Source organism: Talpa occidentalis, unplaced genomic scaffold (genome assembly GCF_014898055.3).
Source record: "Talpa occidentalis isolate TD23 unplaced genomic scaffold, MPIMG_talOcc4v2.1 talOcc4.3, whole genome shotgun sequence".
NCBI lineage: Eukaryota > Metazoa > Chordata > Mammalia > Eulipotyphla > Talpidae > Talpa > Talpa occidentalis.
Window position 1 is genome coordinate 123,907,482 of NW_023603184.1, and position 18,238 is coordinate 123,925,719.

The following is an 18,238-nucleotide window of genomic DNA, read 5'->3' on the forward strand; positions in this document are numbered from 1 at the left end:
GATCATGTGATCTGCAAATAAGAGATACTTGTATTTCTTCTTTTCCAACATGGATGCCTTTTGTTTCTTTGCTGTGGCTGGCATCTCCAATATAGTGTGGAATAGCAGTGGGAACAGCAGACATCTTTATCTCATTTCTAACTTTATGGGGAAAGCATTCAATTTTACACTATTTAATTTTTTAAAAAAGGTTTATTTTTATTTATTTATGCATACAAGAACTGGGGTATAGGCCAGAGGTGCAGGGGGTGGTGAGAGGATTCACCAGAGACAAAGTGGGGAGCAGAACAGGCAGATCCACTGAAATACACTGCTGAGGGGAGCAGTGGGCAAGACTGGAGAGGTCTGCTGTGCCATGTGGGTCAGCTTCTGGCGGGGGATGGAACTCAAGCTGCAGTGGCTGGCGATAGCTTGATAGCGCTGAGACTTTAACCTCTGTGCCACCAAGGAGGCCCAATTTTACACTATTTAACATGCGGTTAGCTATTGTTTTTTGTGGATGCCTTTTACAAAGTTGAGGAATTCTGTCTATTCCTAGTTTGTTGAGGATTTTTTTTATCATTAAAGAATGCTGGTTTTGGGGCCTCCCTGGTGGCTCAGCAGGTTGAGCCAAGAGCTGTGAAGCTGTCCCCAGCCTCTGCAGTGTAGGCGTGAGTCCTGGCCAGCCAGGGAAATTCCCACATGGCGCCGCAGACCTCTCCTGTCTCGCCTGCTGCTCCCCTTAGCAGTGTATTTCATTCAGTAGATCTGCCTGCTCTGCTCCTCACTCTGTCTCTGGTGAACCCTCTCACCCTCCCGCACCTCTGGTCTTTACCCCAGCTCTTGTATGCATAAATAAATAAATCTTTAAAAAATAATAAAATAATTTTCATCAGTTTTTCTACTGAGTGGGTTAGCCGAGGTCCTCATTTCAATTTCAAGGCCTGACTTGTTGGCTTTCGAAATTCATCTAAGCGACGAGAGTTGTCAGTTTCAGTTCTGTCCTGCAGCTTTCCTGTAAGGTTAAATTTAAGAAAAGTCAGTAGATTAAAAAACATCACAAAAAAGTAGTCATCCGGTATTGACAGAACATAAAACATAAAGTGCTTTCACAATTGCTACTTCTCATTCCCCTGCCTCAATAACAAACACCAGCAAGACCGGCCAAACACGCATAAAACCTTGTTAAAACACAGCCCCACAGCAACCAATCCTGCAGACTATACACAGGAAGCAGAGGACGGTCTCGGACTAGGCGGTCGGTGAGCGGGTCTCTGGATCTCAACCAGCAAATGTGAGTTCACTAAGCTTAGGAAAGGAGAAGGCCGGGGTGATCGAGGCGACCCCAGGCGGGCGTGACAGGAAAGCAGCACGCCAGTTTTCAGCTTTCGGTTTCTTGGCCTCCATTGTTGCCAGCGTTTTTCAGGCGCGCAGGGCAGTGACGCCTGATCAGGTCGCCGCAGACGGAGCCTCGCGGCGGGCTGGACGGTACGTGCCCCCGCGCCGCCCCGACCCTCCCGGGACGGCGTGTCAGTGACCCCGCGGCCGCGCGCGCGGCCTGCCCGCCCCCAGGCTGCGGTACCCCGTTTCCCAGAACCGGCCGGGGGCGGGGGGTGCCGGGCAGAGGCGGGGAGTGGGCCTTCCGGCGGGTGACTCAGGCGGGTGACACCTCCGTTGGGGTTTGCCCCGCGGGCGGTCCGGGGGCACTTCGCCCCCGCCCTCTCACCTCGCTCGCCCCCTCCTGTCCCGCCTCCGCTCTGTGTTCTCCCGCCCAGGATCGGCGCCCCGCTGCGGGCTGCGGGGCGTCCCGGGTTCTCGGCGAGGCCCGATCCACCCTGCCTGAGGACCTGGACCGCCGTGGTATCCCCTGAGACTCAGAGCAGGCCGCGAACTTGGGTTGGCAGGTCCCCAGCGACCTGGAAACTTTGCTTAAAATAAGAATTTCCAGTTTCTGTCAAGAGCCTGGCCAACTAGGTCAGGGTTGTTTCTCAACGCAGTGTAATGTATATTTTGGCCAAGTTGCAAGGAATGCTCGCCTTGGGGAAGTTCGCAACTACTGGTTCTTGAATTGGTAGGATTTGTGAAAAGGTTTAAAGTCAGCACGTCCTCCGCCCTTTCCAGTCTGTCAAAAGGTCTGAGGAACTGGAAAAGATTTCAAGATGCCCCTCCTGGGGGTGTCGGATTTGGTTAGAAGGGCATGTTCTTTTAAATGTTAAGATCGAGGAGTGGCTTTCAGCCTGGTTGCGGGGAGCAGGAAGTAAGTGGGGAGTAGGAAGTAAATTCAAGCCCTGACTTGTTGACTTTTGAAATGCATCTACGCAACGAGTTGGCGGCAGGGAGGTGGTTTTTCGCTCAGTATCTAGACGCGATTAGACCCTGCGGGGGCGTGCTGGCTCTGCTCTACAGAAGAGATGCACATCTCTTCCCCTAATAATAATCTTACAAGAATGTTCCATTGGGAGGAGCAAAAAACTTGGCTCAGCTTCAGAGTCAAAACAACAAAGACTCGGTTGTCGAGGGAGCGTCTGCCATGCAGACTTTTTCGTTTTTTCTGTTAACGTTTGCTTAAGTTTTAGTTTCCGACTGGGTGTCCTGCTTTAAACGGCCTTTTCTAACTACATGTCTGCCTCTGTTTGTAACTGACATTTGCTTTTCCTTTAACTCGGTTACAATCTTAATCCTGTTTAGAAGGTGGATCCACCCAATGGCCTGGAAGGGCTGGGGCCTCTTGCAATCTCCCTCCCAGGAGTCTTGCGTTTGAGGCGGGTGTTGGGAAGGTGGTCGCAGGCCTCCTGCTGAGAGCTGCCAATTGGAAACGGAAGTAGGTTTGGTGCCTGGGGCGCCCCCGGGTCACCGCCTCCTCTTTCGGTGGCCCTGTAACAGCTTCCCCCGTGCAGCCCCAGCCTAGTATGTGTAATTTCCTGGAGCATCACGAGGACCCTTTGCCCACACAAGGGACAGTTTACCGTCTAGAGAGGCCTACGTGTGCTCTCATGGAGTTTTTGGGGTCTTTAATCTTAGGGCAAGGGGGGACTTTGAACCAGAAGACTTGATTGTAGTGCGTCCACGGCCGACTGCCTGGAGAAGGTGGCCCAAAGCCTGTTTCCTGTTTTCTTCCACTTCCTAGTTGGGTCAGCAGTATTTCGGACTAAAATTTTCCAGGGCGAGAGTTCAGGTCATGTTCGGCGGGAGTGGGTGCCGATCCGACCGAGATCCTGCGGAGGAACCGACTGCTGGCACCGGCGTGAGTAGACCGAGAACCTTGTACTCGGCGCCTCTGGCCGGACCTTCCTTCCTCCTGTGCGGGAGTCGCGCTTTCTCCGGGGGCGTCTGGGCGCCACCTCGCGACCTTAGTGGGAAAGGATTTGAGTCTCTTGCTTTCAGCTCTCTGGCCCTTCGTTGAGCCTCTTGGTTACCCACTGCCTTCCAAGTAGTCCAGCGGGTCGCTTTTTTAATCTCAGGAATGGACTCAGTTTGGTTGTTTCTTCCTGGTAGAATCCCAGAGACTAATTAAAATTGTAATTATAGACTGACATGCCTCCTTTCCTTTTTAATTCAGGGTAACCTTACCAACATTCAGTGATCCTTTGGGCTAGGCCGAGTTCTGGGTAGTGGGGGCACACAGATGGAGCAGATCTCGTTGCCTTTTCCCAAAAGCTCATAGTGTGGTTGGGGGAGAAGGGGTAGAGATTTTCTGCACTGGTTTCTTTGGAGCCCAGACCGTCTAGACAAGGGTCACCGACAGCCTGAAATAGAAGGAAGCAGGTTGGACTAGGGTGGGGAGTTAATGACACGTTTTTCTAATGACCACTCCTCTTGTTTTTGAGAATGTGTGTATGCATAATTTACATTTCATTCATCTGCTTATTCAGAGGCCCTAAATGTTTTTTCAAATCCTTCCTCATTTCTGGATTTAGAGAAATAATTTCTTTTTGATGATATACACCATATATGAATGATATGTGTGTGGGTATGTGTATGTATATATACATATATTACTTTTTTTCCTAAATCTTTTCTTTCCAGCTGTCAATAGAATTGCTTCCCTTTTCACTCTTAGTACCTTGCTATGTCCTTGTTCTCTGATGGTCTCCCCTTTTAGCTGCTTTTGTCTTTATTTGGCCATTTAGTGTTTGTACAAAATAGAAAACAGTTTTGTTATTTTTCTCTTATCCAAGATATTAGGTTGTCAACTTCGATAATTCATTACTTATAAAGGAATTGCCAGCTCCCAGGAAGTCTTAGTCATTCTGTTATAATCGCACTGTAAGCCAACCTTTCACCACAGCATTGTTATTTCAAGTAGTTGCAAAGGCTTCATTTCACAAGCTCTGCCTCCTGGAACAACCAGGTTCCAAGTATGATCTCTTATTCCACCTCCAGCTCCATCTTGCTTCTTTATAGGTTATGAAGCATGAGCAGGCATCACTCACAGGCCTGCTGAAGTGTCTAATGATGACCATTCAGCACAAAATTTAGTAGGGCTGACCTTGGCAGACCTGGCCAGGGCCCCCCCCCACACACACACAGCCTAAGGAAGATGAGTAAGGGCCTACCTATCCTCAAAAACCTCCTCATAGATGACAGGTATCTGCCTAGAAAAAGATAAATGGTAGAAGTGAATAAAAACATTGCTGTGAAACAGGAGGAGATAACTTGATCTGGGCATCAGGACCAGCTTCTGGAAGAGATGCTTTGAAAGATGGGACACAATTTCAATAGGCGGAGACTGAGAAGAGGAAAGGGGTTTCCATCCTGAGGCTAATGTTTGAGCAAAGATGTTGGGACAGAAAAGTATTGTCCAGAGAACACTGAGATACTTCTCTTGAGTTAGATTCTGGCTTGGGCAGAGCTGGAGAGATACTCTAAGGTAATTGGGTATGAGAAGTTTGCCCTCATGAAAATTTACCTTTTTAAGGAGGAACCAGTCTCTATATTAAATGGATTTAGCCCTGTTGTTCCTGGTGATTCTTTTTGTTCTGTATTCAGTTATGTGACTCAACGTCCTTTTGATCTAGATCCTTCCTCATTCTGTGGGGCTTTTTCTACTAAGCAAATATTATCAATATTTTCTACTAAGCAAATATTATCAACTATAATATGACATAATATGATTGATAATATTTGTATTTGGAGATAAAATTGAGCTGCAATTTATGGGAGCTTCCCTGAGAGTATTGGGGCTGAGCATTACCACAGAGCGTTATCAAAAAACATGCCTTCTGATTAATTTCATGTTGTTTTATAATTGGGATCATCTATTGTTTGTGGGCAATTTGCTATAATTGAAATTTACTACTTGTGCAGCCAAATAATTTTTAATGCATAATTTTAGCCACTGATACATAACAATGGTCAATAATACTCCAAGCTAGAATGTATTTATGCTTCAGCTTCAGCATGGTCTGCTAGATTGTGTTGATCATGTATCGCAGCATTCCAGAAATCAGGAACCACATGATGATCTGTTATTACACCTCGTACTTAAAATATTGGGGGATGAGGATGAAAACAAGGTGGGGGACAGAGAGCACAACAGACAATGGTGGAGGACTATGAGTGCTTTGGTGATGGGAGAGCTATGACTACCTGAGGGAAGAAGTCCTATATTGTCATATTAACAAGGATGTAAAACATCCTTGTTACTTCATTAATAAAAAATAAATACAATAGGGCCTCCCCGGTGGCGCAGCGGTTGAGCGCTGGGTTGCGAGGCTGCCCGCGGCCTCTGCAGCGCCGGTTCGATCCCTGGCTGCTCCCCGGCCACCGGAGGAGGGTCCCACATGGCGCACAGACCTCTCCTGCCGCCCGCTGCTCCCCTCAGCAGTGTACTTCAGTCCTTCTGCCTGCTCTGCTCCCCACTCTGGCTCTGGTGAATTCTCTCACCCTCCCGCGCTTCTGACTGTACCCAGTGCATGTAAAAACAAAACAAACAAACAAATAAAATAAATAACTAAAACATGCCTCTATAAAAAAAAAAAACCAAAAAAAAAAAAGTTATAAAAAAAATAAAAAATAAATAAATAAATACAATATATAATTAAATAAGAAGCTTAAGGGATATGACACTAAAAAAGATATGAAAATATTTATTTTAGAGTTACTTTACATTCCCATTGTGTCTTAATTAAGTAAATTATTCTTCAAACAAAAATATTTGGGGGAGACACAAAATGACAATTCATGCTCTATCTTTTATTAAATATTTTTCCAGTTGTAATGAGAAATAATTGATATATACCACTGTATAAGTTTAAGGTGTACAATGTGATGATTTGATTTACACATATATATGATAGGGTTAGTTAACATCCATCATCTCACATAAATTCCATAAAAAGAGGGCCTCCCTGGTGGTGCAGCAGGTTGAGGGCAGTACTGTGAAGCTGTCCGCAGCCTCTGCAGCGCGGGTTCTATTCCCGGCTGGCCAGGGAGAGACCCACATGGCGCGGCAGAACTCTCCTATCTTCGCCCGCTGCTCCCCTCAGCAGTGTTCTTGGTCCATCTGCCTGTTCTGCTCCCCACTCTGTCTCTGGTGAATCCTCTCCCCCTCCATGCCTCTGCCCTGTAACCTAGCTATTGTCCGCTGCAGAGGCTGTGGACAGCTTCCCAGCACTGCGCTCAACCTGCTAAGCCACTGGGGCTGTCCCCCAGCTCTTGTATAAATAAATAAATCTTTAAAAAAAAAAAAAGAAATATTTAGCATGTCCTTGATTAGGTTACCAGATGATGGGAACCAGTCATGCTGGCTGCTAGCTGCTGATTACAGAGAACATTGTGTGCTTTGGATGCCACATGGATTGGAGGTCAAGTTGACATTCTGTGAGAAAGTCTGTCAAAGGTTAACCACATTTTCACTAAATGGGGCTAATGCTGGGTGCCAGGGAGCTATGTACTTAGTACAGTGGTGGTACTGAGGAGTTATTGACCAGGTCTGTGTAGACTCTTCCCAGAAAAGCTACTTCAGCTGCCCGGAAAGCTGCAAAGGGATTTGCTGAGCAGGTAAATAGAAGAGGGTAATCTAGGCAAAGGCACAGAGGTGCGGGAAATAACTTGTTGAAGTTTGACTAAAACTGAATGTGCAAGGTGTGTGTTAATGAGAGATGAGCACAGGTGCTGGACCATAAGGAGTCTTGAATGCAAAGGAAATTGAATCTGCAATGGGAGATGAAGAATCACTGGAAGAATTAAATTAAGAAGGTGATGTGGTTCAGGCAGTTCGGTCCATTCTAATCGGTTTGGAGAGAGTGAGTATATAGGCAGGGGGCCAGAGGGCCAGAGAGAGAGTGGGTGAGAGATGGATTCTAGGGGACACTTGCATTTAAGGAGCAGGTACAGAAAGTCAGAGATGGTTAGAAAAGGACTGCACAGAATATGGTGGTGTGAAGTAGATGGGGCAGAGTGTTCTGATAACAGAGGATTTCCAAGTGACTTGGATGTGACCACTAGGGAGTAACTAGGGTCTCTACCTAGCCTCTGCGCTGTCAATAGGACGGGGATGCCAGGGTGAGGAGAATGAGGCACTCAACTCGACGTAACATTTAAAGGGGTGCTCAGAAACTCAGTAATCAAGATAAATAATTTTTGAGAGCATAAGCGTCATTTATTAGATAAATAATATTTTAAGGCAGTATTTTGGAAAAAATGACTTTGATGCAAAAAATCCACAATGAGCAAAGTATCCAAAGTTTAGAGACAACATCAGTATTCCTGTCTCCTTTGCCTCAGATTTCAGTACGACTTGGCAGGTAGTGTCATTTGCGTAAAAGATGTGGGAGGTTAGGGGGATGCAGGTGGAGGCACGTGAAGGAAACGCCAAATACAGAGTCTACCTTCCTGAAGTCCCAACTTCTTATGAAAGGAAATGAAGTGAAAGGATGGTCCGACTAGAAGATCTCAGGCTTAAGTTTTTTTTTGTTTTATTTATTGTAAAAAATGGAAGAAACTTGAACTCGCTTACAAGCAGATGGGAGGTGTCCCTGTAGGTAGAGAGGTTGATGGAAGAGTAGGTATAGGGCCTCATGATGGTGGGAGGGGAGGGAGTGGGATTGGTCCTGCAAGCTGGGGAACATTGCCAGTCCTGGCAGTAGGAGGGTAGAAGGTTGCACGAGCTCACGAGCTCACTTTACATAAAGAGCAAGGTCATCGATGAGAAATGGCACCAGTGGGTGATGTCAGGTGGAAGAAAGCTGAGAAGGTTGGAGCTGAGGGTGTGGGAAAGGAGCTAAAGTTTCTGTAAAAGCAATTGCCAACCAGCAGTAGGTTGAAAACAAGGGTGTGGGTGATCTACCTCCCCATCCCACTTCAGCAGGACTTACTACTCAGGATGTCTGAGTGGGGCATGTTCTCCTTTCGAGGACTGGGTGCTGGGGTGACCAACCGTCCTGGTTTGCCTGAGACTGAGGGGGTTTTCTGGGACATAGAACTTTCAGTGCTAAAACTGGAAAATCCTGGCAAATGAGGGCCAGTTGGTTACCCAAAGTGTTGCAGAATGGTTGGCAGGTGGCAAAAGGACAAGAGACTTGAGGATGCTGGCCAGAGATTTGTAGCAGATATTCTAGGTCCAGTATGGAGAGAAGAGAAAGTAAGACCATTACCTTGTAGTAACTTGTGAGACTTCATTCATTCATTTTATCAGTACTAATTGAGTGTCTGTTACAGTCAAGAAACTGAGGTGATGCAGAGAATTTGTTTTTTTTTTTTAAGATTTATTTATTTATGCATACAAGAACCGGGGTACAAGCCAGAGGTGTGTGGTGGGGGTGTGTGTGTGAGAGGATTCACCAGAGACAGAGTGGGGAGCAGAACAGGCAGACTAACTGAAATACACTGCTGAGGGGAGCAGCGGGCGAGTCAGGAGAGGTCTGCTGCGCCATTTGGGTAGCTCCCTGGCTGGGGATGGAACTCGTGCTGCAGTGGCTGTGGATAACTTCATAGGTTGCGTCTTGACCCCTTGCACCATCAGGGAGGCCCAATATGCAGAGGATTTAATCACAAAGAAGATACAGTTGCTCTCAGTGTATTTCTGGGGTGGCTATGGTCAGTTGGTGCTCAGGATCCATTCTCAGCTCTGGAAAATTACACTGCATTTCCCAGAGGCCTTTACAACTTGGGGATGAATTTAGTTCTGCAATTAGGTGCATAAACAGAAGTGAGATAGAGATTTTCTGCTTTTCTTAGTTTCTGCTGAGAAGCGTGACATGGGAATTGGGCAGAACAGTGCCCTGTGTCACCAGCTTTGGAGGTGTGGGGAGGCAGGTGTGTTGGTGGTCAGGCTGTTTTTTGAATTCTGGCTCCCTGGCATGCAGGTTTTGTTCAGCTCAGTGCCCCCAGTGGCGTTTCCTAGCTCCCTACTGTCCTAAGACAAGGTCTCTCTGGGCGCCCTGTGTCCCAAAAGCCCAGTCAAGAGCCTCTTCCTTCAGCCCTTGCAGTGGTTTTGTAAGTGCCCCTGTTAAATGCATCTCCACTGAAAAGACCTGGAGTGGTTTCTGTTGTTTCTGAGAGGTTTCTGTTCCTTTGAGAGTGGAATCCGACACGCCTTCTATCATGGAAATTAATCTGGTGACTGACATGGGTTCTGCTTAGCTTTTTAAATAATTTGCAATTGTCTAAACTTCCTGTCAAGAAGTGAAACTGGAAATGTTTTAGATTCTAGTTGCTCCTGATTATGAAAAGTGGGAACTTTTTGTAGTGATAAGGAAATCTTATGTGGATGTGGAAAGGAGGGGGATATATAATCATTAAATTAAAAAAAATCCTGACGGTAAAGGGGATTTCTTAAAATGCTGGAAAACACACACAGATGCCAGTTTTGTCTGACTAGGGAAGTTGCCTGGCTTTAAACAGTGGAGTAAAATGAAACTAACACATATTGATCAATCAGGAGGACTGGATATTTGAATGCAAGACAAAATACTGTGCTTGGATGGCCCCTTTGTTCTTCGCCTGAGTGAAGTGACACAAGTATCTTCAGAGGAAGTGATTGGAGTGAGGGGGACCTTGGCGGTTCAGGTAGAATGGGGTTGGTAATTGGGGGGCACTGTCCTTTTATGGAGCTCTAAAGACCTATTCTACCTGCCACTCTCATCCCTCCCCTCCCCACCTATCTTTTAAACCATGCTAAATAAAATTTGATCTGTTCCTTTTAGGATAACTTTGGGATGCTACTAAGCTTTCTTGTTCTAAGGTTTTGTCTATATATACACCAAAGAAGCTCTAAAAGCATTATGAATTATGTAAGGTTATTTCTATGTGGCATGCTCTATTTTTTTCCCTTGTACTTGTGCTAACTGTGTTCTCCAGTATAATGTTGAAGGATTAAAAGGAATAATCATATACATTTTTCTTAAGCCTGATTTTTTTTTATTAGAGTCTTTACTTTTAAATAATTCTCAGTATACCAAGTAATAACATGTAATAAATTCTATCATCTAGTAATTTTTTGATTAAAAGAAACTAAAAGTAGTCCAAACAATTGTTCTAGTATTCATTGTTCTAACCCTAAGCAGAAAGGACTGTTTTAAAGCTGGTTGCTCTTTTATACGAGTTATAGATAACTATTTACTGCTTTTTCTTTTTTCCCTTCTCTATTCTTTGTCAGTTTATTCAGTAGTAGTTTTTCCCTCCTTATTTTCAGTTCCAGATGTGGCAAAGAGTGATTATAGCCAATTATTATTAAAACACTTATATCTATCTCCTTTCCCACTGACCCCAAGGGGACTCGTTTTGTGTGCTTTCTTTTTTTAATATACCACCATTAAGACTGGGTCGAGAGAGGGCGGGGTAAGAGAGATGAAGGGGAAGAATCTAGAAGGCCAGAAGAGGAGGACTTGCACAAGCTGTAGTAAGAATGAGCTGTATTTCATTTTCATTTTTTTATTATTTTTTTTAAAGATTTATTTTTATTTTTTTATTTAATTATACAAGCACTGGGTACAGTCAGAAGCGCGGGAGGGTGAGAGAATTCACCAGAGCCAGAGCGAGGAGCAGAGCAGGCAGAAGGACCGAAGTACACTGCTGAGGGGAGCAGCAGGCGGCAGGAGAGGTCTGCGCGCCATGTGGGACCCTCCTCCAGTGGCCGGGGAGCAGCCGGGAATCGAACCGGCGCTGCAGAGGCTGCAGGCAGCTTGGCAACCCAGCGCTCAACCGCTGCGCCACTGGGGAGGCCCTGTATTTCATTTTTAAAAGGGGGGCTGCTGTACCCCACAAATGAGACATCAATGAGGATACACAATTAAATCCCATGAGCATTACTGAAGGCTTTCACTGTGTTTGATATCACAAAGAAAGGCATTAAGAATTTAGTAAATCAAAGCTGATACAGTTCCATCTAGTCCATAAGGCAAGATGGTGCAAGAAGTCATTTAAATTATGGGCCTCCCCGTTGGCGCAGCGGTTGAGCGCTGGGTTGCGAAGCTGCCTGCAGCCTCTGCAGTGCCAGTTCGATCCCCGGCCACCAGGTGAGAGTCCCACATGGCGCAGACCTCTCCTGCTGCCCGCTGCTCCCCTCAGCGGTGTACTTCGTCAGTTGCCTGCTCTGCTCTCCGCTCTGACTCTGGTGAATTCTCTCGCCCTTCTGTGCTTCTGACTGTATCCAGTGCTTGTATAAATAAATAAATCTTAAAAAAAAAAAAAGAAGGCATTTAAATTAAAGGTGCCCTATCCTACTGAAATAGCTAGCAGATATGGAAAACACCACAGTGATGAATCCACAGAGCTTTCTTCATGTAGTTATCAAATATGAGTGGCACATTGTCAAACGTTGGAAGGGGATGCCACATGGGCCACTCTTTTTTTTTTAGGGGCAAATGCTAGGTTCAACTATCTTAATTAAGTAGGAAGTGTGCTCTTCTGCTGGGAATGCCAACCCTAACTCACTTTGTCTTGAAATATATATGGGTTGTCTGTAGTAGCTACAGTGATGATGATTTTCTCGGGATGTTAGGCGGTATGCCAGACTTCCTTGCAGTTCAGGCTGTCATCACTTATTATTGCATCATTCTTTTGCTTGCCACCTGCTCAGACTTTGGGCGGCTTCAGAATCATGCGAGGTTTATCATTTTCTGGAGATGCTTCTAGGTTATGTTTCACATTGGGTATTTGCCAAACATGCTTAATTAATTATTGTATGGGGCCTCCCTGGTGGCACAAGGGGTTGAGCACAGCACTGTGAAGCTATACACAGCTCTGCAGCACGAGTTCGGCCAGGGAGCTACCCACATGGCACAGCAGACTTTTCCTGACTCACCCGCTGCTCCTCTCAGCAGTTTATTTCAGTAGATCCTCCTGTTCTGCTCTCCCTTTGTCTCTGGTGAATCCTCTCACCCCCACACCTCTGGCCTGTACCCTAGTTCTTGCATGCATAAATAAATCTTTAAAAAAAAGAAATTATTGTATGATCCAATCATGACAACACTATCAGGTCTATTCCAACAATGTTTAAATTTGGCAAATATGCAGAACCTCATCCCTGTTCCTCTGAAAGTAGATCTGGAAGGTGGTCTCCTGGGTCCCTCTACTTGGAGGCTGACTTTTTAAGGGAATGCTTCTAACACGCACCATAAGGGATAATATTTGCTATAGACTTTTTTCCTAGTAATTACTATTTAACTGTTTATATGCTATGCATCTGATAAGTGTTTTTGAATTGCTATTTTGCAAGATAAACTCCCTTGCTTTTAATCCAGGGATCAGTTTTTTAGCAGACTCACACCTTTATTACATTGAATCACACTATTCATGAATAAGATAAAGCTTTCCATTTACCAAGGTCATTATTATTTCCAATAATATATTTAGTTTGTTTATTTCTGTTAATGTCTGGCATATCATTTGTTAGAATTATTTCTCTATGTTATCTATTTTGATGTAATTACATATTGCAAGTCTTCTTTCTTTCTTTTTTTTTTTTTTTTTTGTGGCTGTTTCTTCTCTTAGGCTTGCTACTTTCTCACAGGTTCTGCTATGTATTTGAGCAAATGTTTATGTTTCATTGAGCATCTCAGTGTGTGTTACAGCCAGAGTTTCTTTCGAGATAATCCAGTATAGGGCTTCTCAATTTTGGCACTGTTGGTGTTTTGAGCTGGATAATTCTTTGTTGTGGGGAACATGTATTCTGGGGTGTTTAGAAGCACCCCTTGTTTCTCTCAGCCAGATGCCAATGGCAACACGTTGTTAGACAGACAAAAGTATCTCCAGATACTGTCGAATGTCCCATGGGAGGCAAAATCACCCCTGATTATAAACCATTAATTTGACATATCACATTGCAGAGACTTCCCTTATCTTCTAGAATGTTTTAAAATACTTATTTTAAACTTTCAGATGTAGGTTCCTCGGTTGTGAGTTTTATTATTTTGCCTATCACTGTCATGGTTACTTTTATTTTCATGTGTGGTTAATTTTAAACATGAGTCAACTCCTACATAAAAAGCACATCTGTGCCCTGGGTGTGAAATGACCTTATGGGGTAGTTTTGAGTTTCCTTCTAAAGAACCTTATGGGCTTCCTTAGTCTGAGCAATTTTTTTATTTCTTGGTTTGTGCTTAAAAGAAACAAAGTAGTGATTATTTGGTTCCTAACCCTACTACTCCCTTCCATGCTCCCCTTTCTCTCATGCTCTCCCCTTTCTAGCACCTCTAGCCACAGTTCACTGCCCCCCAAAACCCCTATCATACACACAATGGTATTTTGGCTGGCCTGGCTCAGCATGGGATCTGTAGTTTTCCTTTTGGTATTTTCTCTGAACATGCCAGATGCTACCACTGAGTAATGTGGATTTTGCTGCCAAACTCTACCTCCATTAGTACAGAGGGAAGAGAGCGAGCCAGTTCTCTTGCTGAGTGCTTGTGACTGGCAGAAAGCAGGCTTGGGTGTAATAGTTGGTAGATGGTTTTTAAAAATCATTACATAATTTTATTAATTTTTGGTGACATTGTTATATCATTGACGTTTATGAATTATAAAGCTAGATTACTGTTTTTAAAAATAGGGAACTAAACATTTAATGGCGTGACTAGAAAAAGAACTGCGGTGCAGGCACCCCCCTGCTCCCTTGCAGGGTATTTCAATAAATCCTCTTTTTCTGTTCCAAAAAACTCCAAACAAATGAAAAAAGAAAAAGAACCAGACACTATTGGTTAGGTTAAAGTACTGTATGTTTATAAAGGCAACATAGAATTAGGCTTTCCAGAACACATAAAATAAGTATTCAGTTTTCAGATTAAAAAAAAAAAAGAAACTCGTCTCTGAGGCAGTTTTTCTACTTTTATTGAGCAATCATTTAGTTAGTTTCATTGAGAAGACTTGATGCGAAAGGTATAGCTTAATAGTCTACTTTAAAATATTTTAAATTGAAAAAATTAAAAGTAAATGTAATTTTGTTACCTTCAGTCACTAAAGTACTCATTAAGATTTTCACTGATGGGATCTAGGAAAAAAATCTTCCTTTAAGAAATAGAGGAACGAGGGGCCTCCCTGGTGGTGCAAGTTTAAGCACTGCACTATGAAGCACTCTGCAGCTTCTGCAGCACGAGTTCAATCCCTGGCCAGCCAGGGAGCAACCCACATGGCGCAGCAGACCTCTCCTGACTCTCCCGCTGCTCCCTTCAGCAGTGTATTTCAGTCAGTCTGCCTGTTCTGCTCCCCACTCTGTCTCTGGTGAATCCTCTCACCCTCCACATCTCTGTCCTATACCCCAGCTCTTGTATGCATAAATAAATAAATCTTAAAAAAAAAAAAAAGAAATAGAGGAACGAATTCTCGTTGACAGCAAGAACTATTTAATATCCCAAATATCCCTTTTTGCTTTTACTGACAGGAAGCTCGGGAGCAAATTCGCAGTTCAGGCCTTTCTGGCCTGCATATTTGTATTGTACTCTCTAACCCTCTGTCTTGTTTTGATTGTCTAACCTAATTTACCCCCCTTGTTCTCATATAAAATTTTTCTACTGTGTGTTTATCATATGTAAGATGTTTAAAATCTTTTGTGTGCTGAGGTTGTATATTAATAAATGAAATAGATTCAGTGTTCCTTTCACTATGTATAGCTGGATAGATATAAATACACTTGTACACAAATAAATAGGTAGCAACACTTAGCAACTTACAGGTGGGTCATGTTTCTAATTATTTCTTGCTAAGATTAGCTTTTAACCTGAAATGTTCTCTGACATAAACAGACAAGGTACTCTTCCAGAACACGAGATTTTTAACATAAAGCATAGCTATGAAACTTTCAAGTAGATGGTGACTGTCATTTGCAACTTAAATTTTGAAAGAAAATGTTCGAGTTCCAATGGAAGAAGTTATCCACAGCACCTCCCCACCACTCCTATCTGGGTTCCGTCACAGGGACCCAGATTTCCTGATGCCTCTTTCCTTCCACTGACACCATCGGGAACTCCTGTGATGATTGTTGCCCTCAGACTGCCTCCTGAGAGGCAGGGACCTCTGGACTCAGGGTCTGATTTGGAGATCACCACTCAACAAGGCCTTTGTTTCACTCTGGTGGCCAGTCCTATGAGCATGCCTGACAAAGCTGTGAAAAGGTCCCTGGACTTTGGGAGAGGAAGGGACAGAAACCTCCTGTCATTTCTGATACCTCGCACAAGGTCCCTTTGCTAAGATCTGCATTTCTTCAAGGCTACCAGGGGAAAGGCCCTGAGTGGGAGTTAACCCCTCTGACATCTTTCTCTATCTAGTCAGCTGTTTAGTCATTTGGACATTTTCCTCCCCCGAGTTCACTCATTTACCACTTGATCTACCTAGTTATGATTTTCCCCTTACCATACTTTACATTTTGACCAATTCTGATAAAGCATGTGGGATTTTTTGGAGATAATTTGTATTTGGTTTCATTTCCTTTAAAATGTAGGTATTCTTTGTCTTGGTTGGTGAATTAGTTGCTTTGTCTGCTGATTCTCTCTGTCTGTAGATTTAATAGTAGGAACTTAACCTACTAATTTGGATATGAGACGAGCCTATCGTTTGGATTTTAGGCATTAGTTACTCTGATAAGAGGATTTTAAAAAGTACCCTTTTAACCACAGAACTGACACATTCTACTTTGGAAAGAATTCTAAAAGAAATGAAGACAGCCAGCAGCAATGAAATTGGTAGCCTCATCACCTTCTGTTGACTGGACTGGAGTTTTATTCCTGCAATTCCTGGGAATGACACTGCCCAGGATGTCTGCGGAGGTCATCCATCAGGTTGAAGAGGCACTTGATGAAGATGAGAAGGAGATGCTACTTTTTTTGTGCCGTGATGTTGCTACAGACGCAGCGCCACCGAATGTCAGGGACCTTCTGGATATTTTAAGTGAGAGGGGCAAACTATCTGTGGTGGACTTGGCCGAGCTTCTCTACAGAGTGAGACGTTTTGACTTGCTTAAGCGGATCTTGAAGATGGACAAAAAGGCAGTGGAGGCCCACCTGCTCAGACACCCCCATCTCATTTCGGACTACAGGTAATTCTGGTTTTAGTAATTCACAGGTAATTCTTGAGGCTAGACCAGTGGGAAGGAGTGAGATGGTCCAGACTTCTGAACAATAGAAATGAGCATAGGAAAGAAAAGCAGCACTTTTGCCTTCTCTATCCCCTGATCCACCTCCAATGTGATGTTACTTCCTTCCTTTGAACTCTGGATTCCAACTTCGTGCTTGCTTAAAATAACTGGATAGATCATAATAAAAGTAGAAGGATGGATGGTGTGTGCATGTGCAATGAACAGAAAAAGAGAGGGGTGACTAAGAGCTAGTAATTTTTGCCGGCCTTTGTGAGATCTGCAGTGGTCTTTGCTGTTCTGTGATGTCAAGCCCTGCAAATTTCGGTACTGAGAAAGGAAATAACAAGTCTGATAGTGATCTTCCTGAGGTCTTTGTAGAATTCTGTGATCCCTTCTGCATCCTTGTATGTCTTTCCCCTCTGAGGAAATAAATGGGGTAGACGCCCTCTCTTTGAGTTTTTTGTGCCCCTCACCCTGCTTGCCGGGATCCCAGACTGAACATCTATTAACGACTTTTAGGTTCCCTTTAGTTGAGAGAGAAATGGCTGCTGGAGTCCCCTTTAGTTCAGATAACAGAATAACACAGTCTTCTTCCTCCAGTATTCTCCTGGAGCACAAGCCACCCTCAGTCTTACTGAGGAAAGAAGAGAATTTGGAACCTTAAATTAGAGGTTCTTTTTCTCTACACCACAGCCTTTAGTTATATTGATAATGTCTATTTGGAGATGATGTGTATTGTTAAGAACTATATTAATGACAGTTAAAAGCAGTGTGGACCTAGGTAAGGGTTTGAAACTTGGGGTCTGTAGGCCTCAGAACCACCAGTTACAGGCCTCATACGTAGACTGAACTGATTACTAAACTTTGGTTGGGTCTTCATTATCCTGCTTGTAAAGCTAAGAGTAATAGTAACTGATTTCACAAGTTTGTTTGTTGAGGATCCATTGTGAAAATTTAATATGCAAAATATTTTTGAAAACTGAAGCACTCTACAAATACAAGGGATATTATTATTCTTGATCATCATCCACCTCTCTAACCAACCATCATATAAAGTCAGTCATCTTAAAACTTCTGGCAAGGCACTGACTGGATTTCAGGACTACGTTAGGGCACTCTGTCCACTTCCAGTCTCCTTGTGATGGTGAGTAGAGGCAGTTCCTCAGGGCCTCAGGGAAGAGGCTGGGCAGTGGGAATGGGGTTCTAGATTCACCTGTTCAGTGGGCTTTGTGGTGGGTTGACATAGGCCGTGTGTTTGATAAACAGTGGAGCAAAATGAATAAAAAATCTTCCATCCTCCAGAATCTGAGAGTCTAATTGGGAAATCAGCCTGCTGAACAGTGATGAAATGTCGAGAGTAATGCGAACCATGACTGGAGTCCCTGGAGTGCCCTGATAAAGCATGATGGTAGCTCCAACTGGGACAGAGGTGACTGAATCAGTAGGGGCTTTGTACCCAAAGATATTCACAGTCACAAACCGCAGGATGCCCTTTATCCTTTGAGTTAGAGAGGGGCCAGGATACCCCAGGTGTTACTGTGCTTTAGAATCTTCTGAATCAAAGTAGGGTCCTTGGACCAGCAGCATCAACATCTCCTGGGAACTTGCTAAACAGAGAAGATAAGATTACTTTGCATTCTATTTCTGATCTTTTTAGTCATTTAGGTTCTTCATTTCTTTCATTATAACTTCAGGGGAAGCTAGGGGATTCTTTAGGGACGTTTTCATTGTCTGAGTTGTTTTCGGAGCAGT

At 44.0% G+C, this 18,238-nt stretch overlaps 1 protein-coding gene across 1 annotated transcript in view; it reads left to right on the top strand.

The window, feature by feature from the left end:
• The first annotated feature begins 1,279 nt into the window (after positions 1-1,279).
• Positions 1,280-18,238, top strand: part of LOC119256096 (CASP8 and FADD-like apoptosis regulator) — a 42,139-nt gene continuing 25,180 nt past the window's right edge. The window contains 3 exon segments of the mRNA XM_037523824.1: positions 1,280-1,467; positions 3,107-3,223; positions 16,029-16,447. Of these exon segments, the coding sequence (XP_037379721.1) occupies positions 16,086-16,447 (362 nt within the window). The 5' untranslated portion in view covers positions 1,280-1,467; positions 3,107-3,223; positions 16,029-16,085.